This window comes from Malus sylvestris, chromosome 15, assembly GCF_916048215.2.
Source record: "Malus sylvestris chromosome 15, drMalSylv7.2, whole genome shotgun sequence".
Classification (NCBI taxonomy): Eukaryota; Viridiplantae; Streptophyta; class Magnoliopsida; order Rosales; family Rosaceae; genus Malus; species Malus sylvestris.
In genome coordinates this window covers 1,246,143-1,271,355 of record NC_062274.1, presented here as the reverse complement: position 1 = coordinate 1,271,355, position 25,213 = coordinate 1,246,143, and the positions used below count along the sequence as shown (strand labels likewise).

Sequence of the window (25,213 nt, the reverse complement as noted above, 5' to 3'; positions counted from 1 at the left end):
TAATATTAGAGTCAGATTGTTTACCCTCCTGTTTAGATGTCAATTTCATTCCCTTAAGAAGGGCACCCAAACAACCCAAACAAGAGGGCAGGCAATCTGCCTCCTTTAATATTTGTGGAAGACAGGTAGAAAGGAAATTGCATCTCACCCATATCCATTTTGTAGGAATCTTTAGCCATTTATCGTGTATTGTATGATCATAAATCATTTAAATTTTTTTATTTAAAATTAAACATAAATAGTATCTGATCAAAACTGACCGCACGATATACAATAAACAGTTAGAATGTAAGAATCCCTAAGTTTCTCACAAAATGAATCCGGAAAGATCCTTTCCGGTAGAAAGTAAGATGGTGCAGAGTTAATATCAACCTAAACTTTATTATTATTATCTCAAACGTGACGGTGCATATATGCACGTGCACGAGCTAGACTTGGTAATCGGCGGATTTTGAGTGTTGACGGATGTATATATTCGTGTGTTATAATTAACTTAATATTACGTGATAAGAAATATGGAGGACACACGATTTGTTTAGTGAAACGCCATGACTTCTCTAGCTCACAAGCAAAGACTTACATGAAACATTTTTGTTACATTGTCGTGTTTTAAGTTTCTTTTTGTAAAACATTACATTATTAAATTGAGAAACAACAGTAACAAGAAACTCGTTTTATATAAGTTTTTCTGAGTTCATGACCATCCAACCAACCCACCATAGTTGGATTTAAAAAGGTTTGGGTTTGGTTTTTAATATGTAGAAGGAGAAGTGTATTGTATAATGTGATATTAAATATAGGAGAAAACAAAGATAGATCACATGGTGCAGTAAGTAAACCCATGGGACAAATAGAATAGAGGACAAGGCTTTTGCTTACTCATGGAGTCACAAGCATACATAATATGTTAAATAATTGATGAGATGTGGCTTTGGTAGGGTAGGGTAGGTGCTAGCAAAGCAAACAACTACACAGACAATACTGTTCATAAGGCGGTGGTATCTATCCACATATTTTTATCTTTTTGCAGTTCATTCGAACCGACGGTCAAAAATTGAAAATGAAGTGTAGAGAAGCACCACACTTTTTTGAATCAAATGTTACAAATGCATTCTATGGGCATGGGGAAGAAAGCATGAGATTTCGGTTTTACATGTTTTTAAAAGTACGTGGCTTCATCATGAGCCTAATCCACCTCAACTCCTGAGATTTAAAGACTAATAATATATGTTTGTGTTTTGTCATATTCAAAATAAAATCATTTATAGTAACTAATTAATTAAAGGAAAATTAATGAAAAAAACTTGAAAACTTTAAGTTTTAATGATAAGGACAAAATAAAGGGTAAAATGAATAGTATCAGGTTTGACTTTTTAGTATAAAAATGTGGTTTTTCGTTAAAATGAACAGTACCGTTGACTTTTCGTTAAAACTCTTATTAATTAATTAGTCCAACTATGAAATGGAAGTCGTTCATCTTTTTGAGCAAAGATTGATAAAGAATGTGAAATCTCACGTCGTCCAATGAAGTGGATCATGTAAGTCTTATATGTATATTTCCATCTCTACCTAGCACAAGGCTTTTTGGGAGCTCACTGGTTTCGAATTCTATCGGAACTCCGAAGTTAAGCGAGTTCGTGCGAAAACAATTTCAGGATGGGTGATCCATTGGGAAGTTCTCGTGTGAGTTCCTAGAAACAAAACCGTGAGGGCGTGATCGAGGCCCAAAACGGATAATATCGTGCTACGACGAAGTCGAGCCCGAATGTGATATATATTAGTATCATTTTTCCAAACAAAAATTAAAAAAAAAATGTTAATGACGCATTTTAAAACGTACATTATGGATAGAAAATTCTCAATTACCTAACAATCCAAAAGCTAAAACTCAAAGTAACATGCTTTAATTTCAAATAATTGCTTAATTAAACTCAACTTTCCACCTCCCAGCTGAACCCATCAAATATTTAACAATGTGGTTAAAAACTTAAAAATAAGAATCACACAGCTTATTTAAGTACAATCGAAACCAAAACCTCAGTGTTGCTGTCAATGTCATCCTGTCACTGCAGAGTTTTATAGACCAGAATTCAGAATTTAAGCTCAGAGCTTCTCTCTCACCTTTCCAGTTTCCACATACACATATACACATTTTCTAGATTTCCCTCCAACACTCTCACTTCTCAGAGATGGAAACTCACTCGGTTTCCAAGCTCTTAGTTTTGTTCATGTCGATGGCATTGTTCTTGGGTTCTGAGCTTATCCACTGCACCACCGTCACCTACGACAAGAAGGCCATTCTCATCAATGGCCAGAGAAGATTGCTCATTTCTGGATCCATTCATTATCCCAGAAGTACCCCTGAAGTATCTCTCGCTCACTCTCATTTTTTCGTCCGAAGAATTATTTTTCGCTCGATTCTTTTTTAATATATTCATTAAAATTCAAGAATACAGTATTGTGCATGGACAAAAAATATCGTATGCGGAAATCACTTGCCGTTGTTTCACCATCCCAAAATCATAAAAAACGTGATATTTGTGTATGTTTGACACATCATGAATTGGGTTTTGCTGCAGATGTGGGAAGGCCTCATACAGAAAGCAAAAGATGGAGGCTTGGATGTGATCGACACCTACGTTTTCTGGAACGGCCATGAACCTTCTCCTGGCAATGTACTATTTTTACTACTAGTCCTATTAATTTTTCACTCAAATTTTGAAAATTTTAGCTAATTATTTAAGTTTCTTGAATTTTTATTTATTTTGTATCTCAGTATTATTTTGAGGGGAGATACGATCTAGTAGGGTTCATAAAGACAGTACAAAAAGCAGGGCTCTTTCTTCATCTGCGCATCGGGCCTTATATTTGTGCAGAGTGGAATTTTGGGTACTGTACTTTCCCTTTCATTTTTTATTTATTTCTGCACTCTGCCTGATACAGTGAGGAGTAAATGCTTCAAATTTCAGAAATATTTATTTATTTTAGTTTTTCTGATATTTATTTATTTATTCATTTATTTTGTTATCTGAAACTTGGGTGCTTAAAGTTTGACTCCCTTTTGTGCAGAGGATTTCCCGTTTGGCTGAAATATGTACCTGGCATCAGTTTCAGGACAGACAATGGGCCATTTAAGGTATTTTTCTTCCTGAAAATTTCTACTGAAAGCTCTAGATTTTGTTAGAATGTGATGAATTAGAGGGTTAATTGTAGAGCTCATGGATCTAGCAGACGCAGGTTAGGCCAGTTGGGTAGAGCAATGTGCTCGTCGTCCCTTCACGTAGATTACAGTAGTTGAGAATATTGCTTTGTAAAATGAAAAAACTTTGAAACTTCATTCTTTGTTTTGGTTTTTGGTTGAAGATGGCAATGCAAGGGTTCACCCAGAAGATTGTCCAGATGATGAAGGATGAGAAGCTATTTGCATCACAAGGTGGTCCCATCATCCTTTCCCAGGTAATGTATTCAGTTTTGGTTAATTTGATCCGCTGGAATTCGAGTACATTTTATCGAAATGTTTGAATTCATTGATGAACTTGTTCGATTCAATGTTTGAACTTTCTGTGGTGCAGATTGAGAATGAGTATGGACCGGAGAGCAAGGCACTGGGAGCTGCTGGCCATAACTACATTAACTGGGCTGCTCAAATGGCGGTTGGATTGGATACCGGAGTCCCATGGGTGATGTGCAAGGAAGACGATGCCCCAGACCCTATGGTTAGCTATCTTGTTCTCTTCGGTTTTCTTGGTGTGCTAGGATTGGATTGGATAACTCTGATACCTATAGTCCTCGCTCAATGTTATTGTACTGATTATATCTTGGTTACAGATAAATGCATGCAACGGTTTTTACTGCGATGGATTCACTCCCAACAAACCTTACAAGCCTGCCATGTGGACGGAAGCTTGGAGCGGCTGGTAAGTCGATCTTAACCCATGGTCGGAATTTGGCTGAGTGTATCCATGTTCATTCTTCTAATTCAATGCAACAAAATTTTATTAGGTTTACAGAGTTTGGTGGCACAATTCACCATCGACCTGTCCAAGATTTGGCATTCGCAGTTGGTCGATTCATACAGAAGGGTGGCTCATACGTGAATTACTACATGGTTAGTTTCCTTGTCCGTCAGTTCCAAGTTTTAAAAGACTAATATGTGCCGGCTCAAAATTTGAGTTTCGCCATTTGTGGTTTATGACAGTATCATGGAGGAACAAACTTCGGACGAACAGCTGGAGGCCCCTTCATTACAACCAGTTACGACTATGATGCTCCCATTGATGAATACGGTACAAATTTAGCATGAAAGTCTAAACATTTTCAATGAAAATTCAAAATACAGTGAATTTCGATTTCTGTCTTGAGCTCTTACATAACCCCTCAACTGCTTTTAGGTTTGATCAGAGAACCTAAATATGGTCATCTGAAGGAGCTTCACAAGGCTATCAAGCTATGTGAACATTCTTTACTCTCTTCAGAGCCTACCGTCACTTCACTAGGAACCTATCATCAGGTTTGGCTTCTTGAATGCACATAATTTCTTCAATTGGACAATCTCTGCTACATTATCAACCTTACCGAAAAATCTGTACATGTCTCGGTTATCTTCCAGGCTTATGTATTCAATTCAGGACCAAATAGATGCGCAGCGTTTCTCTCAAACTTCCATTCAACAGGAGCAAAAGTGACTTTTAATAACTTGCACTATGATTTGCCGCCTTGGTCTGTTAGCATCCTTCCTGATTGCAGGAATGAAGTATTCAACACTGCAAAGGTAAGTGAATATGTTGGCGCTCGTATTGCAAGTCCTTTTATTCATAAATTTGTATCTCTGTATCTCAAGTTATTGATACAACTGGCTTTTCATCAAGGTGGGAGTTCAAACGTCACATGTGCAGATGATCCCAACGAACAGTCTGTTGTTTTCATGGCAGACTTACGATGAAGATATCTCTTCTCTAAACGATGGGTCAAGCATACCGGCTGTTGGACTTCTAGAGCAGATAAATGTAACTAGAGATACTAGTGACTATCTGTGGTACATGACAAAGTGAGCAGCCTTACAATCCTTTCCTTCAAAAATAGTTTCTTAATCTACGTCATACTTGACATCTCGGTTTGCATGCTATTCAGTGTTGACATCAGTTCATCAGACCTCGGAGGAGGAAAAAAGCCTACTCTTACTGTGCAGTCAGCAGGTCATGCCCTCCATGTCTTCGTCAACGGGCAGTTTTCAGGTATGCTGTGAAATTTTTGTTTTCCGACAGCAAGTGAGCAGGAATTTACTCTGGACTAGAACAAAAACATTATCATAATTTTTTATAGGTTCGGCGTTTGGAACTAGGGAGCAGAGGCAATTCACATTTGCTGAACCAGTCAACCTCCGCACTGGAATAAACAGAATTGCACTGCTCAGCATAGCTGTTGGATTACCAGTTAGTGCCTTACTCATAGCTCTTGTGCACGTAAACTCAATGATGATGCCCATTAATGAACTTGGTTACTGATAAACTTTTTGTTTTGGTGTTCAAGAATGTTGGGTTGCATTACGAGTCGTGGAAAACGGGAATCCAAGGTCCGGTTTTTCTGGATGGTCTTGGCCACGGAAAGAAAGACTTAACGTCGCAGAAGTGGTTCTACAAGGTCAGACAGCCTCCCAAAAATACATCTCTGTTACTTGTTACTCCCACCCTCTCTACTTTTCGCTGAGGTTTGAATCTCATGGTAAAATCTTTCAAACAGGTCGGCCTTAAGGGAGAAGAAATGAATTTGGTCTCTCCAAACGGAGCCTCATCAGTTGATTGGATCCGTAGGTCACTAGCTACCCAAACCAAGCAGACGTTGAAATGGTACAAGGTAAGGATTTCGAGATAGTGATGAAAACTAGTCAGGCAGTAGGCTTTGGAAGCTAAATTAAACGTTATCTTGGATTGTGCAGGCTTATTTCAATGCACCCGGAGGAAATGAGCCATTTGCGTTGGACATGAGTAGCATGGGAAAGGGACAAGTATGGATCAATGGGCAGAGCATCGGTAGATACTGGATGGCTTATGCCAAAGGTGACTGCAGTTCGTGCAGTTACATTGGGACATTCCGTCCCACGGAATGTCAACTTGGCTGTGGCCAACCAACTCAACGATGGTACCATGTTCCTCGTTCATGGTTAAAGCCGACGCAAAATTTGGTGGTAGTGTTTGAGGAACTAGGCGGAGATCCATCAAAGATAACCCTAGTGAAAAGATCTGTGACCGGTGTTTGTGGTGACTTACATGAGAACCACCCAAATGTCGAAAATTTTGATGTCGAGGGCAATGAAAATTCTAAAACGCTTCACCAAGCTCAGGTTCATCTGCAGTGTGCACCGGGGCAGTCTATCTCGAGCATTAAGTTTGCAAGTTTCGGAACTCCTACAGGAACTTGTGGGAGTTTCCAGCAAGGAACGTGTCACGCGACAAACTCACACGCCGTGGTGGAGAAGGCATTACCCCCTCCATAATCTTTTCTGTTCTTATATTTTCTTTGACCTTCCACATAATCTGTTAACAACTTAACATGTCTTGCAGAATTGTATCGGGCACGAGAGTTGCTCGGTTGCTGTAACCAATAGCATTTTCAAGACAGATCCATGTCCGAATGTACTCAAACGGCTATCAGTTGAAGCTGTTTGTTCGACGGAAATTACAACCAATCAGCCCAATTCGAGGAGATGAAGACATTGCACAAGGAGGAAAAAAACTTCAAAACACAGATAACAGAATATGCACACCATGCAAGCTATGAAGCAAAAGAATCAAGACAGATAAAGGCATTAAAGTGTTTGGTTTCACAATTTGATAGGGTATGGTAGTTTGCTAGTACAGGCGAAGTGCTTTTGCTTTTGCCTTTAAGTAGTTTGTTGTTCAAGTACAGGCAAGTACTTTTGCCTTAAGTAGTTTGTTAGATACAGGCAAGTGCTTTTGCCTTTAGTTTGGTTTATGGCTCCCCCATTCCCCAGTATATACTTGGGAATGGACAATCCCGACACTTAACAAGAATTCGAAATTATGTCAATGCAAATACGAAAGTTTCCATTCGTCGCGAAATGAAATCTCAATTCAATTGAAATAAAAGCATTCATAGATAGCAGCCATGAGGCATCATATAGTCATAGATATAAAACATTCATGTCTTCAGAAACCCATAAAAGTAATAAACAACCAGTAAAGCACAGTAGGAGGTTCATATTCTCGAAAGAGAGTCCGAAAGTTAGGCAGAAGCAGTTGCGACATCAGCTGGAGTGGCATGCTTCACAACTTTGAGCTGTAACTCTTCTTTCTTAGCACCCACAACCTTGTCAACTACCTTGCCTTCCTTGAGGAACAAGAAGGTCGGCATTGCCTCCACGCCCCACTCCTCGGTAACAGTCTTCAGCTCATCCACGTCCACCTTTAGGAATGTCACTTCCGGGTTCTTCCTAGCCAACTCCGCGAATATGGGTGCAATGAACCGGCAAGGTCCACACCATGTAGCCGTGAAGTCGACCACAACCTATTGAAGTATAGACCGAATTAGTGATCTTAATTCGCTAAACATTGTATAAAGAATACATGAAATCAACCACGGTCGCTTAAAGCAATCAATCACCAAAAGATGACATTTTCATTCTCTACAGAGGAATCGCTGAGAAAATAATTGTATACATTCGAACCCAACATGGCTAAAACTCGTCGACAAGAGGAGAAGTTTGCATCATATATTTCCTTTCAAACAGGCCAATCCAGGACACAAAATCGACCCCATCAACCACCAGCTATTACAAAAGGCACCAAATTTACATATCTAATCGGTTAAGCAATGTACAAACCATACGTAACAAAATTCCAACGGTAATCTGCCATACACCCCCATTCATGATTCTTGTGCATGAATTCGAAAAGAGAAAATAGGAGAATTGGTCCATGATCTTTAGTTGAATTGGAGCAATGGTGCTTTGGTTAGACTAAACTTTAAGGACCAGCATCATCCAGTAGAACTGTAGAAGTGACGAATCAACCCATTGGGTTGTTAAGAATTCTTATCAGTGCCCGTTAACAACCCAATGAATTGATTTGTCACATCGACCATCCAAGGACCAAATCTTCAATTAGACCAAAGTCAAGCCCCAAAGCTACAATTTTCTCTTTTAAAATTTTGCACTACATGTTGTGCTAGGACAACACCAAACCAATTGGAACCAACTCAATCTAACCCACAAGAAATATATCAAATGGAATGCAAGAACAAAATATAAAAGACACCAAGATTTTAACGAGGTTCCTTAATAGTCAGTGTAACTGGAGACAAGTCGTGGCACCTTTTAGAAGACTTTTTTTCACAAGCCCTTGTAGAGCTTTCTTACCGGCATGGCCTAATCTCATATGCCACAATCTAGTAGTATCTGAATCAGATGTGCCCGTATTTTCTGAGACTACAGACGCTTCACTTATCACGGTGCTTCCTTGCAATAGATACAAATGACCACATTAAGGAGCTTTCATCACAACAAGTGCACCATAAATAACTTTCAATGTCTGCCCATCTGAATGAAACCTGAAGCCCTTGGATTCTAAAGTGCCCAAAGAAATAAGATTTTTCTTCAAATTTGGTACATACCGAACACCTGTCAACTTTTAACCATGTCATCATGCAACTTCAAACGAACTGTACCAATCCCTTTTGTTGTACAAGGATTGTCATCTCCCATGAACACAACACCACCATCAAACTTTTTCAAGCTTGAAAACCAATCTTTGTGAGGAGTCATATGATGAGTACAACCCGTATCCAACACCCATTTAGTAGCACAATCAAATGATGAGGAAGTAGTTAAAGCAAAATCAAAAAAATATGTTTCAACCTCAACAACATTGTCTTCATAACTTTCTTTTCCTTTGGTCTTCAACCTAGGACAATCTTTCTTCCAATGACCTTTATTATGACAAAAGGCACATTCATCCATTTCCAAGGTTTTTCTACTTTTAGAGTTTCCTCTAGGTCGAGAGTATGATTTTTTCCTACTAGAAGAGGACCTCCTCTCCAATAATCTACCTCTAACAAATAAAGCTTCAGAGGTACTATCATGATTTTTATCTATATGCCTCATTTCATAATTCATCAAGGCATTTGACACATCTTCAAATTTCACAGTTTCTTTACCATGCATAATAGTGGTAACAAAATGCTTATAAAAGTCCGGCAAGGAATTCAACAATATTAAGACCTTATCTTCATTCTTAATATCCTCATCTAAATTTAACAAGTCAGCAATCAACTTATTACAAGCATCAAAGTGTCTAATCATTTTTGTACCTTCTTTGTATTGGAAGCTGTAGAGCTTTTTCTTCAAGTGTAGCCGGTTCTCTGCGCTCTTCGTCATATACTTGTCTTCCAATTTTTGCCACAAAACACTTGCCAATGTCTCCTGCATCACAAAATACTTTTGAGTTTTTGCAAGACACAATCGAATTGAAGAGCAAGCCCACAAATTTAATTTCTCTCATTCCGACTTCAACATAGCTTCTGGCTTCTCTCTCAAAACGGCAAGTAGATCTTGTTGAGCCAGCACATTTTTTACCTCATATTGCCACATCCCGAAGTTGTTTGTGCCATCAAACTTTTCTATTTCGAACTTTGCATTTTGCACCGTAATTCTTGCAAACCCGGAGCTGCTTCCAAAATGATTCTCATCTTACCCGTCTGACATCTTTGGCAAGATTGGAACCAACTCAATCTAACCCACATAAAATATATCAAATGGAATGCAAGAACAAAATATAAAAAACACCAAGATTTTAACGAGGTTCCTCAACAGTCAGTGTAACTGGAGTACGTTCTCGGAGCAATAGGAGCTAACCTAATAATCTACTATCAATCAAATGAGAGTTTACAAAGTGTTGGCAAGCTCACAACTCAAAACTCCAATACAACCAATAGCTCTCACTCACTAAAGAAACAAATAGAGAGAAATATATTAAATAATTTCCTCTCTATACAAAGCTCAAAACTATTACAACAACTACCTTGATAGATGATTACTAACAAATGAAGCAGCAACTCTTTCTTGTTTTAGGCTCTCTGCATCTCTCTCTGGTCTCGATAGCTCTCACTTCTCTCTATGGTGCTCTTCATTTTCTCTCTAATTGCTCCAAAGGCATCAACACTATGTTAAGAACCAAAACCCACATGTGTTGATGGCCAAACAAATAACCTTAGACAAGGTGCCTTTTTTTTTCTCCCCAAAACAAGGAATGGACACAATGACGTTGTCCATCCTTTTTTTTTCTTTTATTTAATCAAAAAGTATTTGCAAGTTGATCACAGCCACCATCCAACACTAAAATTCTAGCCACTAATCCAATACGGCGAACAAGAAAGTAAAAAAAAAATGATCACAAATTACAATCATTCAATAATACATCACAAAACAGCATAATACTAAAATTAAACTTTATTCGACAAAAAATGCAAAAGGGAAAAATGAAGTGCGCGAGAAAAAAAAAAAACCAGTTTCTTGTCGACGTGGCTCTTCTCGAGGTGCTCGGTCCAGGCGGCGACAGAGTGGCAGGCGATCACTTTTTCCTCCGCCATTTTCTTCTTCTTCGCTTTCTTTCAACAAATCAAGTTGTTCAGAGCTCGATTTTTCTCTTGCGATGATTTGGGAAAGGGACCGGGCCTCCGCGTACATACATACATATAGCCGGATGCCAATCTTAACTAAAAGGGCTTAATATTTGATTTAATTGCAGTAATGCCATTATGTGTGAATAACGTTTGTGATGGTAACGGTATACGCGCGCGCATACCATCCGCAGTGACGTAATGTATTTTGTCATGTAGTGAGGGCAGGTCCGGTCAAATGAACCTGGACAGAGGCCCAAATGGGATATAACTAATCTTGAGAATTAGAGGCCTTAGACGAGCCTTCGAAATGAGGCCCTAGGTTCTCTGACCTTGACTCCTTGTACATTGATATTTTTTTATAAAGAATTCGCTATTTTAACTTCAAATATCATTAAAAACTAATATGAAGAGAATACAGATATACAAATATTACTTAATATTTCACGTCTCGCTAGAACTCAATTGCAATTGGCATGAAATATATCATAACATCTTATCATTGAAATTCTTATTCATAGATAGTAGATTCAAGGCATCATATAGGTACATGTAATCATTTATATATATATATATATATATATATATATATATAAATATATAAAACATTCATGTCTTCAGGAACCCATAAAAGTTATAAACAAGCAAGCAGTAAAACATAGTAGGAGGTTCACATTCCCGAAAGTGAGTGCGAAAAGCTAAGCAGAAGCAGTTGCGACATCAGCTGGAACATCAGCTGGAGCGGCATGCTTCACAACTTTGAGCTGTAACTCTTCTTTCTTAGCACCCACAACCTTGTCAACTACCTTGCCTTCCTTGAGGAACAAGAAGGTCGGCATTGCCTCCACGCCCCACTCCTCACTAACAGTCTTCAACTCATCCACGTCCACCTTTAGGAATGTCACTTCCGGGTTCTTCCTAGCCAACTCCGCGAAGATGGGTGCAATGAACCGGCAAGGTCCACACCATGTAGCCGTGAAGTCGACCACAATCTATTGAAATATAGCCCAAATTAGTGATCTTAATTCGCTAAACATTGTATACAGAAAACATGAAATCAACCTCAAACGCGGTCGCTTAGAGCAATCAAATCATGAAAAGATGACATTTTCATTCTCTAAAGAGGAATCGCTGAGAAAATAATTGCATACATTCGAACCCAACATGGCTAAAACTTGGCGACAAGACGAGAAGTTTTTATCATATATTTTCCTGCAGACAGGTCAATCCGGGACCCAAAATCGACCGAACCAACCACCAGCTTTTACAGTAGGCACCAAATTTACATATCTAATTGGTTAAGCAATGTACAAGCCATATGAAATTCAGACTAAATTCGAACTGTAATCTGCCAGACTGCCATACACCCAAGTCTCGTTCTTTAATTCGAAAAGAGAAAACAGGAGCACCGGTCCATGAACTTTAGTCGAATTGGAGCTATACCGGACCAGTACCATCCACTCGGCCAGGGACCAAATCTCCAATTAGACAAAAGTTCAGGGACAAAAGCTAGCATTTTCTTCAAAAAAATTGCCCTCAAATTCTACCCAAAAATTCAATAAGGCCAACAAGAAAATACCCAAAAAATCTGATCGCAAAATACAACACTAAAATTAAAATTTTAATTTAACTTATTCAAGAAAGAATGCAAATTGAAAAAAAAGAAGTGTGTGAGAATAAAAATATACCAGTTTCTTGTCGACGTTGCTCTTCTCGAGGTGCTCGGTCCAGGCGGCGACGGAGTGGCAGGCGATCACTTTTTCTTCCGCCATTTTCTTCTTCTTCTTCTTTCAATAAATCTAGGTTTTTCAGAGCACGATTTTCTTTGCGATATTTGGGAATATGCTATGGGGGCTCCGCGTATATATAGGGGCTGCAGATCTTAAACAAAAGGGTTAATTTTTCGATTTAATTGCGGAAATGCCATAATGTGAACAGCGTTTGTGGTGGTCTCCGTACACCCGCACACACTCATACGCAGTGACGTAATGTATTATGTCGTCCAAATGAACCTGGACACAGGTCCAAATAGGAATATAATCCACGCGGTTGTAGATGGCTCTCGCCGCCTTAAATTGATCAAGGGCCACCGCATTTAACAAGTGAGAAAATAATGAATAATGTTAGAAAAATTAAATTTTTAACATGATGTGTCATCAATATAAAATGAACACGTTAATCAATGTTTAAGTAATAATTCAATCATTAACTTTCATGTCATTTAGTAGACAAAATTAGCACGTTTTATTTCCTGCCTATCCATCAACATGATCGGCCTGGGCCCATTGCCTGAACGGCAAAAACGACGTATTTCGTGGAAGGTGGAAGGAAGGAAGATCACCAGTTTGAAATGTAAATGTGAAGTTAATAAATTAGGAAAATATTTTTTATTTAGCAAACGATAAAATAATCGCTAACATTAAATTTATCTAAATTAAAAGGAGAAGAGATTCGAATATAGAATCTCGAGTGAATGAACGAATGCTCTTAACTACTTGAGCTACAAATCGAAAAAAGATTGAGAAATGCCTTGATCTACCATTATTGTAGTTTAAACTTCAACATAAGTAAATAGAATTAAACATTAGGGGCATTTTGTTTATTTTGAATATTAATAGTGTTTCTGCCCTTCATTTTAGTTTTTTTTGTATTTTTTTTTATCCGGTGAGAGAAGAAATTAGTAGAGAATTAAGAAACAACAACAAAAGACGATTGGATAATGAGAGTTGGGAAAATCATTATCCTAACAATATCCACACTATTGGGTGAAAATGAAGACAAATAAAAATGGTGTTTGAAGATTTTTGTGTGTTGAATGAAAATGATAGACCAACCAAACCATAGAAATCACCAGCCCAACTTCCACGTGGGAAAATCTAAAACCACATCCAAACACTCCCCATATTTCCAAATCCTTTGCCATCTACCAAATAATAAGAATAAATTACATTACATGAGTTTATTATCAACAAGATGTTTTAGTTTAATAATATTATTATGTGGCAGAAAAGAATATAAGACTCATTTTAAAATAATTTTAAAATGATTCTAGATGCTTTTGGTAAATATGTTTTTTAATTTAATTTTTTTTGTTAAATGCAAGTGATCTTGAAAAAACATTTAAAGTGTTTTTTTAAAAAATGCAGAGAAATTTTGAAATTCAATAATTTTTTATAAAATTATTTTTAATTATTTTAGAAGCACAACGAGTCATAAATATAAACTCGTCCCATGTATTTACTTGTCACCGAATGATCGACCAAATGGGTATTTGCTAAGTTGATTGACACTTTTGCCTTTTCTCTCTCCATATTATCCACATCTCCCTCGCCTCCTCAAAACCACCAGATTTTTCCACATTTTCTGAAAATTTAGAGGGAGAGAAACAGAAAAACAGAAAGAACTGGTCACTCTTACTCTCACTCTCTTCCCTCCACAAACATGGTATTCTAACTCGCTTTCCCTCTCCTCCTCATCCCAACGCCGCTCCAATGGCTCTCCCTCAGCTCATCCCCTCCTCTTCCTCCTCCTCCCTCCCCCATAAACCCACCTTCAACCCTAATCCCCTCCCCTCCCCCTTAAACCCTAACCCTAATATCCTCTCCCCCCGCCTCCACCGCCGCCGCCAACGGCCCGGATCCCTCAAATGCACAGCCTCCTCATTCTCTGAGCGCCACCCCACCAATCAGCCCAAATCAGGCGACGTCGTCGAGCTCCCCATTTTCCCCTTGCCCCTCGTCCTCTTCCCGGGCGCCATCCTCCCCCTCCAGATCTTCGAGTTCCGCTACCGTATGATGATGCACTCCCTCCTCCAGACGGATCTCCGCTTCGGGGTAATATACAGCGACGCCGTCTCCGGTACCGCCGACGTCGGCTGCGTCGGCGAGGTCGTCAAGCACGAGCGCCTTGTCGACGACCGGTTCTTCCTCATCTGCAAGGGCCAGGAGCGGTTTCGGATCACCGACCTCGTCCGCACCAAACCATACCTGGTGGCGGAGGTCAAGTGGCTTGAAGACCGGCCGTCGAGCGACGGCGAGGACGACCTGGAAGCGTTGGCGAACGAGGTCGAGTCGCATATGAAGGATGTGATTCGGTTGTCGAATCGGTTGGGCGGGAAGCCCGATAAGGATGTGCAGGACCTGCGGCGGCACCTATTTCCGACGCTATTTTCGTTTTTTGTTGGGAGCACGTTTGAAGGGGCGCCGAGAGAGCAGCAGGCGTTGCTGGAATTGGAGGACACGGCGGCGCGGTTGAAGAGAGAGAAGGAGACGCTGAGGAACACTCTCAATTACTTGACGGCGGCCTCCGCCGTCAAAGACGTCTTCCCGTCGGCGTGAAAATTGAACGGAAATTGGGATTGAGGTATCGGAATTGCACCAGTATACCACTGTTGCAATCTCTATAAATGAAAGCAATCAACTTGGAAAATTTTCAATTTTGCTCCTTTTTTTTGTAGATATTTTAGATATTGTTTAGGCCCGATTTTACACTATCGGTTCGTGCGATCAAAGCCGTTGATGAACATGGCTCTCAACCGTTGGATGACAGGATAGTTGAGATAATTATTATTGAAAGATACATTGTGATTTTAATCATGATATTATCTTTTAATGGTGAATTATCTTTTTATTATGCATGCACGACAGTAGAGATCGATGACTAGTGGTGTTGGTGTTATCAGATCATAAAAATTGATGATGGGGTTAGTGTCCATGCCCTGTGAAAGACTACCAATTATATATATATATATATATATATATATATATATAATGGATGGTTGTTTAGATAAATATTATTCAAAGCCTAGCATGTAGGTTATCTTGGGAATCTTAATGGGATAAAGCATGGCTACGGATAGGTTTTTGACAATGTGATGTGATAAGCCTAGATGGACTGATAAGTTTGAAAAATCTTGGAACAAATCTCACGGCTCAGTTTGAAGGATAGCCCTGGTTTCTGGGTTCTGATACGGATCAACTTCAAGAATTAAAATTGCAATTAAACTCTGCAACATCATCTGGCCGTGCAGAGCAAGTACTTCAGTGCTATAAATACAGATGCAGTGGCAACGGAAAAAAGCCCCCACAAAAATCAATACAAAATTGCCCTGCGCAAACTCTCACAACTTGAGATCTTTTTCTTTTCCTTTTTCGCTGACACATCTTCCGTTGGCATCAACAGCACTGTGGAAGCAACCGGTGATATCTTAAGTCGGCATAGATAGCTCTGTCACCGTAGAGTCGGTCGGTCTCGCAGTATCTTCCGTTGGCATCAACAGCACTGCGGCGAGAACGGTCGATTGCCTATCCAAGTCTCGGTCGAGAAGGGTTTTCGAATCCTTGTTGGTCGAGGTCATCTCATTAGCCTTCTCGGCGAGGTGAGGTGTCACAGTTATTACATTCGGCACATTGTAAGCCGAATTCGGTTCGTGAACTTTGTAAGAAATAGCAGCCTTGTCTTCAGGCTCGAGAACCCAAGAGGCCGAGACGCGTTCCTTTCTCGACCGCAATCGCAAGACGCAGAAGTCAGTAGCGCGACCCAACGCAGCATCATCAAATTTACTCCTCGGCCGAGCCTCGGCCGACGAGTTGGCACGCCCCGCAATCACCGAAGGACGTAGTTAGCTTAGAATATATTCGGCCTGCGCGCCACGTAGGCTTTGTAATTTCTAGGGTCAACATTTTGGCACGCCCAGTGGGACCCAGTGCTAAAACTACGAAGTTCACATGATAGATCAAAATGTCAATCTGGCTCCATTTAGCCGATTGCACGAGCTCCTAGAGGAATTGAAAAAATACAATGAGGAACAAAAAAGATCTTTGGAAGTGGAAAAAGTTCTTCGTGGCCATAGAGAGATGCAAAAGTCATTCGCTTACATGGTGAGAATAAAAGCTCCTGTTACCTTGCAAGAGCAATGGGTAAATGAAGACAGGGCTCGATTTAATGCCTGGCTAGATGAAGAACGTTTTCCTAACGTTTCTGATTACAGATCAATTCCATTTGAAAAATGGTTAGGTCCAAAGGCCGGGGGGCAATTTTTCGCTCCGGCCACAATCAAAATTCGGCCTCAAAAAATTGTTAGGACGGCCGAAGAAAAACCTAGGCCACTTGTTGTTTCGGTCGAGACTGAAAGTATGATAGGCCTAGAAGAAAATGTTCAAGTTTCTGAGCCACAAATTGACTCAAAAAATGATTCGTCAAAGGAGTGCTCCAATGACGAACAGGACCAATACATGACTTCTGACCATAAAACCACATCAATTGATATGGTAAGTGGAGACATGGTCTTAGACGCCGAAACCATGACAGTCGATATGGTTATTGGCGATAAAGCCGATATAGAGATATCTCATTCGGCTAAGTTGTTCGAGTTAAAAACTGAAATTTGCGAAATTATTGTGCCTGGGGGGCATAATAATTGTTCAACACATTCGGCGGCCGATAAAAAATATTTTTCCAAGTTAAATATATTTGGAGATCATTTTTTATTCGGCTCAATGCAAAAGTTGATTGGTTGTGTTGATATACAAAAATCTCAGCTTGGAATAAAGCATCGTTGGCCTCCTCCACTTTATAGTTCGGCCACTTTTGTTTTCTTTTGCTAAAAAAAAAAAAAAAAAAAAAAAAAATTATTTCCTTAAACCATTCGGCTGCCTAGCCGATGCTTAAGAAAATAAAGGGGGCCGAGGAACATCCCATGCGGCATGGCATTCGGTGGAGGTTTGAATTTAAAAGCATTCGGCGCATACATGCATCATCTTTCCTTGGTGGTTGAAGTAAAATTACAATTCGGCACATAAACGTCACCGTCGATTACAAATATATTAAAGTGGGAAAAAGCTTCCTGGTGTATTTGGTTGTGCTGTGGTGGGCTTTCACCAGCGTCAATATATATATATATATATATATATATTTATATATATATTAGTAGAAGCTTGGAAATTCAGTTCAACTTTTGGTGGTCCATTTAGTGGCGAGCTCGTGGTCTGCCTCAGCCAAGCCAAAAACACTCACGCTATTGGGAGAAAGCATGTAGTCCTTTTTGGTCTCGGACTCTAGGCATTGGAATTTGCCCAAGAATATGAGACCAAGTCCAATAGCAGAAGTTGCGGAATTTATTGGAAGAAAGGGCCAGAGCAGTTTTCCGCCGAATGATTTCTATTCGGTGATGGTTTTGCTGTTTTTCTTTGGCCGTATGATTGTGCAGTTTTGTTTCATTTCTCGATCAGTTTAACCACATAGTAAACCGAGGTCGGCGAAGACGAAGGTCTCATTGTGACAGTCGACGGTTCGAAGAGGTAATCATAGTCGAAATTTCTGGAACTATTATGGTCCACAGTAAAGAGAAGAAATGTGTGCTTGCTATACAGAGAATTCACAGCACCGCACCGAGAGGGCAACCAAATCCCCTAGTTTTCGCGAATTCGATTTGTGCGTTGAAAATCTTCTTAAGACACCCAGTTAGTGGCTCGGTGCATCAATTTGTTTTTACACTCAGCCGCACTGTACGTCGAGTTTGGTGGGTTTTTCAAAGTTGTAAGACGACCAAACAAACTGGAGAGTTCGGTAGTTTGTTCGAAGGTGTCCAATGGTTGTAGGTCGACTGAACGAAGTGGCGTGTTTTTATTTGTGCTTGGAACTAGTCTGACTCGGCTAGTCTATTGGTGTTTGGCCAAATGCTATCTCAAGTCGGTGGAATGGAACCGGCCGAGGCACCATTTCATATTCGGCAGTAGTATGGGCATTTCAAGTATATACAAGACATGGGCTTTATATATAGTCAGGTCGAATTCCCACGACCATTTTGTATCGATCTCGACCGCAGTTCTTCTCGGTCTCGGCCCCACTTTCCGCTTGACCTCAGTTTTTCGACCGGTTTATGGCCTTGGTGACATATATATATATATATATATATACACACACACATATGGAGTGGATGGTTGAATGACAGGCCAAGCTTGGCCCGAGCTATAGGAACATTTTTTTCTCAACCTCGGCAGTCGAGAGCTGCGGTAGCTCTCTCTTTTTCTGCTCTCTGCAGAGGAAGATCACAATATTGCCAGAGCAGAGGTGACTTTAATGCCGAGGAACAAGATTTGTTTCGGCGATGCGACGAGATGTTGTTGGCTATGAACCAGTTAATTTCCTTAATCATTCGGCTTACAGGCCGAAGCTCAAGGAAACTGGGGGGCAATGTTTAGGCCCGATTTTACACTATCGGTTCGTGCGATCAAAGCCGTTGATGAACATGGCTCTCAACCGTTGGATGACAGGATAGTTGAGATAATTATTATTGAAAGATACATTGTGATTTTAATCATGATATTATCTTTTAATGGTGAATTATCTTTTTATTATGCATGCACGACAGTAGAGATCGATGACTAGTGGTGTTGGTGTTATCAGATCATAAAAATTGATGATGGGGTTAGTGTCCATGCCCTGTGAAAGACTACCAATTATATATATATATATATATATATATATATATATATATATATATATATATATAAAGCGGATTGATGGAGGGCGTGATATCTGATGGCCTAGACCACATACAATATTATATATATATATATATATAATGGATGGTTGTTTAGATAAATATTATTCAAAGCCTAGCATGTAGGTTATCTTGGGAATCTTAATGGGATAAAGCATGGCTACGGATAGGTTTTTGACAATGTGATGTGATAAGCCTAGATGGACTGATAAGTTTGAAAAATCTTGGAACAAATCTCACGGCTCAGTTTGAAGGATAGCCCTGGTTTCTGGGTTCTGATACGGATCAACTTCAAGAATTAAAATTGCAATTAAACTCTGCAACATCATCTGGCCGTGCAGAGCAAGTACTTCAGTGCTATAAATACAGATGCAGTGGCAACGGAAAAAAGCCCCCACAAAAATCAATACAAAATTGCCCTGCGCAAACTCTCACAACTTGAGATCTTTTTCTTTTCCTTTTTCGCTGACACATCTTCCGTTGGCATCAACAGCACTGTGGAAGCAACCGGTGATATCTTAAGTCGGCATAGATAGCTCTGTCACCGTAGAGTCGGTCGGTCTCGCAGTATCTTCCGTTGGCATCAACAGCACTGCGGCGAGAACGGTCGATTGCCTATCCAAGTCTCGGTCGAGAAGGGTTTTCGAATCCTTGTTGGTCGAGGTCATCTCATTAGCCTTCTCGGCGAGGTGAGGTGTCACAGTTATTACATTCGGCACATTGTAAGCCGAATTCGGTTCGTGAACTTTGTAAGAAATAGCAGCCTTGTCTTCAGGCTCGAGAACCCAAGAGGCCGAGACGCGTTCCTTTCTCGACCGCAATCGCAAGACGCAGAAGTCAGTAGCGCGACCCAACGCAGCATCATCAAATTTACTCCTCGGCCGAGCCTCGGCCGACGAGTTGGCACGCCCCGCAATCACCGAAGGACGTAGTTAGCTTAGAATATATTCGGCCTGCGCGCCACGTAGGCTTTGTAATTTCTAGGGTCAACAGATATATTCTTAATTTGTAAGTTCAATTTGCAAATACGTCGTAACTTTATATGGGATCCATGTGTGTTGATCTCCAAATTCATTTCTCAGCTGACAAATTTGAAATCCTAAAACGAAATGGTTATCAAACGAGTGCCTAATTTGACAATCTCGAACGAGTGCCCAATTTGACAATATCGTATTAGAAGTTCCGTTAACAATCAGAAAAATTAAGCAATGATGGTGATGAGTGTGAGGAAATCATTTTCCTATGTTTGACGGGGAAAGATTCATACGAACCTCGAGGCAGAGCGCCCTTTCTGTATCACAGATGGGATGATCATGGGGGCAGCAGTGGCTGTCGTCCTTGCAACAAACAGCGGAGTTCAACTCACAGCATCTCCAAGCAAACCATATTCCGAGAAACCTCTTGGCACAACAGCACGTTTGCCCTGCTGCGCTGTGCGTAAAGAGGTCACATTTGGTCGGACCCGGGGTCGGAGAAGGTGGGGGAAGAGGAGGGTTTTGCCCTGTCTTTGTCGGATACGAAGCATTAACGATGAAACCAACTGTTATCCCGCCTTTTGCGTACAACAAACTTTGTCGACGATAAGGATGACCCCTACTCTTATTTACAGATAGAAAAAATCGGTTAAAGAAGAGAGAAAATCGGCTAAGTTTTGAATATATGAACTAAAGAGTTGCATATATTTTTATTACAAAATATGATTACGAGATAGAGGGCTATGAGTAGAGGGAGACCTCATAAAACTTGAAAAGTGACTTTTAAGAAAAAACATGGAGTACTTGAAGTTAATATAATATTTTGCGCAAAATTGAGCACAATGACGTTTTAAGATTCATACAATCGACCCACTTAGTGAGGAATAAAATTTTTTTGGTTGTCGAAGAGAAAATGCAAAATGCTCGTATCCCAGTCGACCAACAATACTCATTTTTTTGCTTTGGTATCGAGTTCGGATCCCACAATAATAATTAAAAAAAAGGCTATTACCAACAAAACAAATCACATGTTATTGTTGATGGAAATGTTGTTTATACTTTATAGTTTATAGTATTGATATTTTTCGATTACTTGGAGTTAACGGAAAATTGCGTAAAATCGATCATAATAGTGTTTTAGTATTCATATAGTCGAATTCCTAGTAGTACAAGACTTTGTGGTTGTTGTGTAGACTCATGTTAGACCATTTAATATGGACAAATGCATATGGTTGTATTTATTAAGAGTACTCAGTTTTACATTTAATTATAGAGTTCTGAACCCACAATAAAAAAAAAAATACTATTACCAACAAAATAAATCACTTGTTATTGATGATAAAAATATTGTTTATACTTTTTATAGTTCATTGTATTGATATTTTTTTATTGGTACGCTTAAGTAATAAATCAATCATCAACTTCCATATTTTTTTAGTCTTCAAAATTTAATCTACAACCTTAGGGAGTGTAATCAAACTCGGATTTGAGAGGATTTTAAAAGACTTTAAAATCCTAGTGTAGTCAATTATGATTTCAATAAGTTGTAGATTTTGTGGGATTTGAGAGCAACAAGTATATATAACCAAAACAAAAAAGAATCTAACCTCACCCTCTAGGATTTCAAATCCTTTTCCATATGGGCAGTCCTCAAATCTCTACCAACCACACACAGGTAACCACCATATACTTTGGTGGAATCTCTTATTATGACCCTTAGACCTTAACTAGGCATGTATGATCATCAAAGGACATGATCGATTTAGGATTTTGGTTAATACTACTTTCTCGCCATTCTGATTTTTTAATATCCGTGGTACTACAAGCACTACTAAAGTACCACAACATACGTTTATGGCAAAAGGGCAGTTAGTGGTGATGGTTGTTGGTGGTGTAGTGCTCAAAACTCATCAAAGTTATGTTGATCTATCAATTGAGAAAAAGATGGAGCTGTGGTTGTGTGAAAGAGAATCCGAAAAAGAAGGGAATAAAGTGGCTATCGAGTACAGTAGGGCAAGGGGAAATATTTTTTTTTCTAATAAAAAAAATTATATGAAATTCCACCACAATCCACCAAAATCTACAAACTAAATCCATTCAAATTTTTTAAAATCCATATGAATTTTGTAGGAGTCTTAAATCCTCCTAAATTCTATAAAATTAAAATCCTTTAAAATCTTTAAAATCTTAGTTTGACTACACCCTCTTAATCTCTCAAAGATTACTCTTTTCGATTACTTAATTAGAACCATTCTCTCTATTGGTGAGTGAAATTAAACGACGACGTGGCATCAATTATTGGCTGATCGACACAAGTTTTCCCCACATTTTAAAGAAGACAAGTAAAGGCACGGTGAATACTACAGATAGAGATCTGATCACTATCTCCAGTGATTCGAACTGACTCGGATTCGCCAGCTGATACGTACAATCGTTCGTCGTGTCGCACCCACCTCCGTTCCTCAGCCTCATTCCGCACTGTAGGATTTCAGAACGCGGCGAATCATGGACGTCGATCCTCGTCACTTCAATCAAGTTGTAAGTTTCCAGTTCTCTGTTCTTATTTTCTCCAATTAATGCAACTTCCACAACCTTATTTCACTTCAAATTCCTAGAATTGTACAATAATTACCTAATTAGTGCTCAATTTCATTGATTTTAGTCATTGACTCGTTGATTTTGTAATTAGGGCTTGCTGCATTTGCCTAATTGGGGATTTTATTTGATGTTGGACTCGAATTATCTATATTTTTTTTATATTATTTATTTGATTTTTTATGGGGTATTTTAATTTGATGTTTTATTAGCAGGCTATCAATGACAATGATATCCACAATATTGTTCTGTCATACCTTGTGCATAACTGCTATAAAGAAACTGTGGAGTCGTTTGTTGCTTCGACGGGGACGAAGCAGCCTGCCGACTGCGTTGAGGATATGGAGAAAAGAAATAGTAGGTTTGCAATGATGTCAAGTTTACTTTCATATAATGATTGAAATTGAACACATTGTATCGAATGGTTCAGGCTGTTGGGGATTGGTTTTTAGGATTCCAAAAGCATTTACTACCAACTAAAAGCGCTTTTGATTATTGTTGTTAGAAGAACTTAAAAAGTGATTTTGGGGTACAAAAGCGTTTTCTAGAGAAGCTTCTCTAATAAGCATAGAAGTTTGAACGTGTTTATAATACATAAAAGTACAGCAAAAGTACTATGAGCGGGAGTGATTCTTACAGAAGCAGCTCCAAATGGAGGGACTTTCTAAGGTACTCTGGCTTATCCGGTGCTCCAGGTGTTTTAATCGTAAGATCTTTGTTTGAAAATACAAAAATAAAGATCTAAAGGTTAAAACACCCAGACCACCCGGGAATCCGGAGAACCAAGATTTTTTCCAAAGGGACCCTTCATATTGAAAGCTGTTTTATTGCTATTGGGGATAATATTGGAGTGGTTGATCAGTGACGATGCCAAATGTATGTTTTGTTGTCTTCAGGGATTTTTCAATGTAGAGTGGAAGGGGATGCTCTTAAGGCGATTGAACTGACGAAAGAGTTGGCACCTGACTTACTGGAGAAAAACAAAGACTTGCATTTTGACCTTCTGAGCCTGCACTTTGTTGAACTTGTTTGCGCTAAAAAATGGTGAGCAAAATTACAATGACACCTAGTTAGTTGTGCCCGTCGTGCTATTTTAATTCTTTATTTCTTTGGCAGCACAGAAGCTTTGGAATTTGCCCAGAACAAGTTGACCCCCTTTGGGAAGGTGGAAAAAGATGTTACAAAGCTTGAAGTATGCTTCAAACTCTTAAATATTCCTTATATAAGTATATGCTTATGTTTTGTGTATGTTTATTCATGTTGGTACGACACTCAGAGTTTGGTATTGCTTCAGGACTTCATGGCTCTGCTTGCTTATGAAGAACCAGAGAAGTCTCCTATGTTTCATTTGCTTAGCTTTGACTATCGGCAGCAAGTTGCAGATAGTTTGAATCGAGCAGTTCTTGGTTTGTTTTCCAAATTTCTCCTTACTTCTGTGTATCATATTTGTTTCGATTCTTTGCAGAGATAACCGTACCGTGCCTATCTCATATGCTTATTTTCTTTGATTATAAATGTCTTTGAAACAGTCATTAATGTCTTGTTTTATTGTGTTGCATGGTTCAGAGCATTCAAACCTGCCCAATTATTCTGCCATGGAAAGGCTAATACAACAGACCACTGTAGTTAGACAATGCATGAGTGAAGATAATGCCAAGGTAACATGCAGTTAGTTAATTTTTATTTTTGTGTCCGTTCTCGAGGCTGAATTTGGGTAAATTCAATCCTGATTTTCACTATCGGAATTTCATTAGCTTTGCAGAATTTCATACTTATCCCAATCTTAAAAACTGACTAGAGTATTTGGTCTATATCCAAGTGCTATATTCCTGTTGGGATTGCAGAGGTCTTAACATCCGTGTTAAAGCAATATGCACATACTAAGGATGAACAACTAATTAGTTGCTAGGATAAGTGAAATGTGTAGTGCGTTGCAAGATTGCGTTATTCACTCTATTACTACGTGGTTTTGCAGAATGGGAATCCACCATTTTCTCTGTATGATTTTCTTAGAAGCTAAGTGGATGAAACTTTTGGAGCAGCACCGGATAGGGATGATTGGCGGTTGTTGAATTCTCATATACTACGGTTTGGCTAGTTTGCTTCCGACCACGTCGGCACATGTGGATTTGGTGTCGTACATTATTTCATGTATAGAAAGGAGTAATCGAAGGGGATGAACGTCGAAAACTCGGATGGGGTATGTGCAAATTGGTTTTCGTTTAGGCATTAATGCAAGGCTTGCATATGTTATGGTGCTTATTTTAAGACTTGCAAACTTGTGTAATCTATCTTTAAGTTTCGATGTCAGATTTTGAGTAGAACACTTGTAAAGTCCAGTTAGCTCTTCCTCGAGTGAAGTAGTTTGATTATGGGATTCAAATTGAGTCGAGGTTTAACCGTAAATCCACATGAATTAATGTTCTTATTTCGATTGCTTTCGTTGTCAAATTTGACGAGTAATGTTATTCATACCATGTTTTTATATCACATTTATATACCACCTTAG

At 39.3% G+C, this 25,213-nt stretch overlaps 5 protein-coding genes and 1 long non-coding RNA gene across 16 annotated transcripts; 4 read left to right on the top strand and 2 right to left on the bottom strand.

The window, feature by feature from the left end:
- Nucleotides 1-2,037: 2,037 nt before the first annotated feature.
- On the top strand, nucleotides 2,038-7,084 carry LOC126602528 (beta-galactosidase 5-like). The gene is made up of 18 exons (XM_050269429.1): nucleotides 2,038-2,366; nucleotides 2,580-2,675; nucleotides 2,777-2,889; nucleotides 3,070-3,136; nucleotides 3,364-3,456; nucleotides 3,573-3,716; nucleotides 3,829-3,917; nucleotides 4,003-4,108; nucleotides 4,199-4,286; nucleotides 4,392-4,510; nucleotides 4,610-4,771; nucleotides 4,869-5,047; nucleotides 5,131-5,234; nucleotides 5,323-5,432; nucleotides 5,530-5,640; nucleotides 5,740-5,853; nucleotides 5,936-6,475; nucleotides 6,561-7,084. The coding sequence occupies exons 1-18, from the start codon at nucleotides 2,190-2,192 to the stop codon at nucleotides 6,705-6,707; spliced, it is 2,559 nt and encodes an 852-aa protein (XP_050125386.1). The 5' UTR covers nucleotides 2,038-2,189; the 3' UTR covers nucleotides 6,708-7,084.
- On the bottom strand, nucleotides 7,068-10,896 carry LOC126602549 (thioredoxin H-type 2-like). 10 transcript variants are annotated; one of them, XR_007616147.1, is made up of 4 exons: nucleotides 10,519-10,896; nucleotides 10,035-10,157; nucleotides 9,325-9,745; nucleotides 7,377-7,524 (listed from the first exon to the last, which is right to left on the bottom strand). XR_007616147.1 is itself a non-coding variant. In XM_050269451.1 (2 exons), exons 1-2 carry the CDS (start codon nucleotides 10,600-10,602, stop codon nucleotides 7,243-7,245), a joined length of 366 nt encoding a protein of 121 aa, XP_050125408.1. In that variant the 5' UTR covers nucleotides 10,603-10,862; the 3' UTR covers nucleotides 7,068-7,242. The 10 variants fall into 10 exon arrangements, 1 of the variants encoding a protein (XP_050125408.1); XR_007616145.1 differs by having other exon boundaries at nucleotides 10,035-10,150; XR_007616140.1 differs by having other exon boundaries at nucleotides 10,035-10,896.
- Nucleotides 10,897-11,008: 112 nt separating this feature from the next.
- On the bottom strand, nucleotides 11,009-12,488 carry LOC126602548 (thioredoxin H1-like). The gene is made up of 2 exons (XM_050269450.1): nucleotides 12,321-12,488; nucleotides 11,009-11,624 (listed from the first exon to the last, which is right to left on the bottom strand). Exons 1-2 carry the CDS (start codon nucleotides 12,402-12,404, stop codon nucleotides 11,331-11,333), a joined length of 378 nt encoding a protein of 125 aa, XP_050125407.1. The 5' UTR covers nucleotides 12,405-12,488; the 3' UTR covers nucleotides 11,009-11,330.
- Nucleotides 12,489-13,956: 1,468 nt separating this feature from the next.
- Nucleotides 13,957-15,067, top strand: LOC126602545 (uncharacterized). Its single transcript, XM_050269446.1, has one exon. The coding sequence runs from the start codon at nucleotides 14,124-14,126 to the stop codon at nucleotides 14,967-14,969; it is 846 nt and encodes a 281-aa protein (XP_050125403.1). The 5' UTR covers nucleotides 13,957-14,123; the 3' UTR covers nucleotides 14,970-15,067.
- Nucleotides 15,068-15,886: 819 nt separating this feature from the next.
- On the top strand, nucleotides 15,887-20,205 carry LOC126602553 (uncharacterized). The gene is made up of 2 exons (XR_007616151.1): nucleotides 15,887-15,959; nucleotides 19,774-20,205. It is a non-coding gene; the product is annotated as an uncharacterized LOC126602553 (long non-coding RNA).
- A 2,204-nt stretch (nucleotides 20,206-22,409) lies between these two features.
- On the top strand, nucleotides 22,410-25,132 carry LOC126602546 (uncharacterized). 2 transcript variants are annotated; one of them, XM_050269447.1, is made up of 7 exons: nucleotides 22,410-22,647; nucleotides 22,917-23,061; nucleotides 23,601-23,748; nucleotides 23,821-23,896; nucleotides 23,999-24,110; nucleotides 24,271-24,362; nucleotides 24,680-25,132. In XM_050269447.1, the coding sequence occupies exons 1-7, from the start codon at nucleotides 22,615-22,617 to the stop codon at nucleotides 24,722-24,724; spliced, it is 651 nt and encodes a 216-aa protein (XP_050125404.1). In that variant the 5' UTR covers nucleotides 22,410-22,614; the 3' UTR covers nucleotides 24,725-25,132. The 2 variants fall into 2 exon arrangements, with proteins under 2 accessions (XP_050125404.1, XP_050125405.1); XM_050269448.1 differs by having other exon boundaries at nucleotides 22,413-22,647; nucleotides 22,920-23,061.
- Nucleotides 25,133-25,213: the final 81 nt, after the last annotated feature.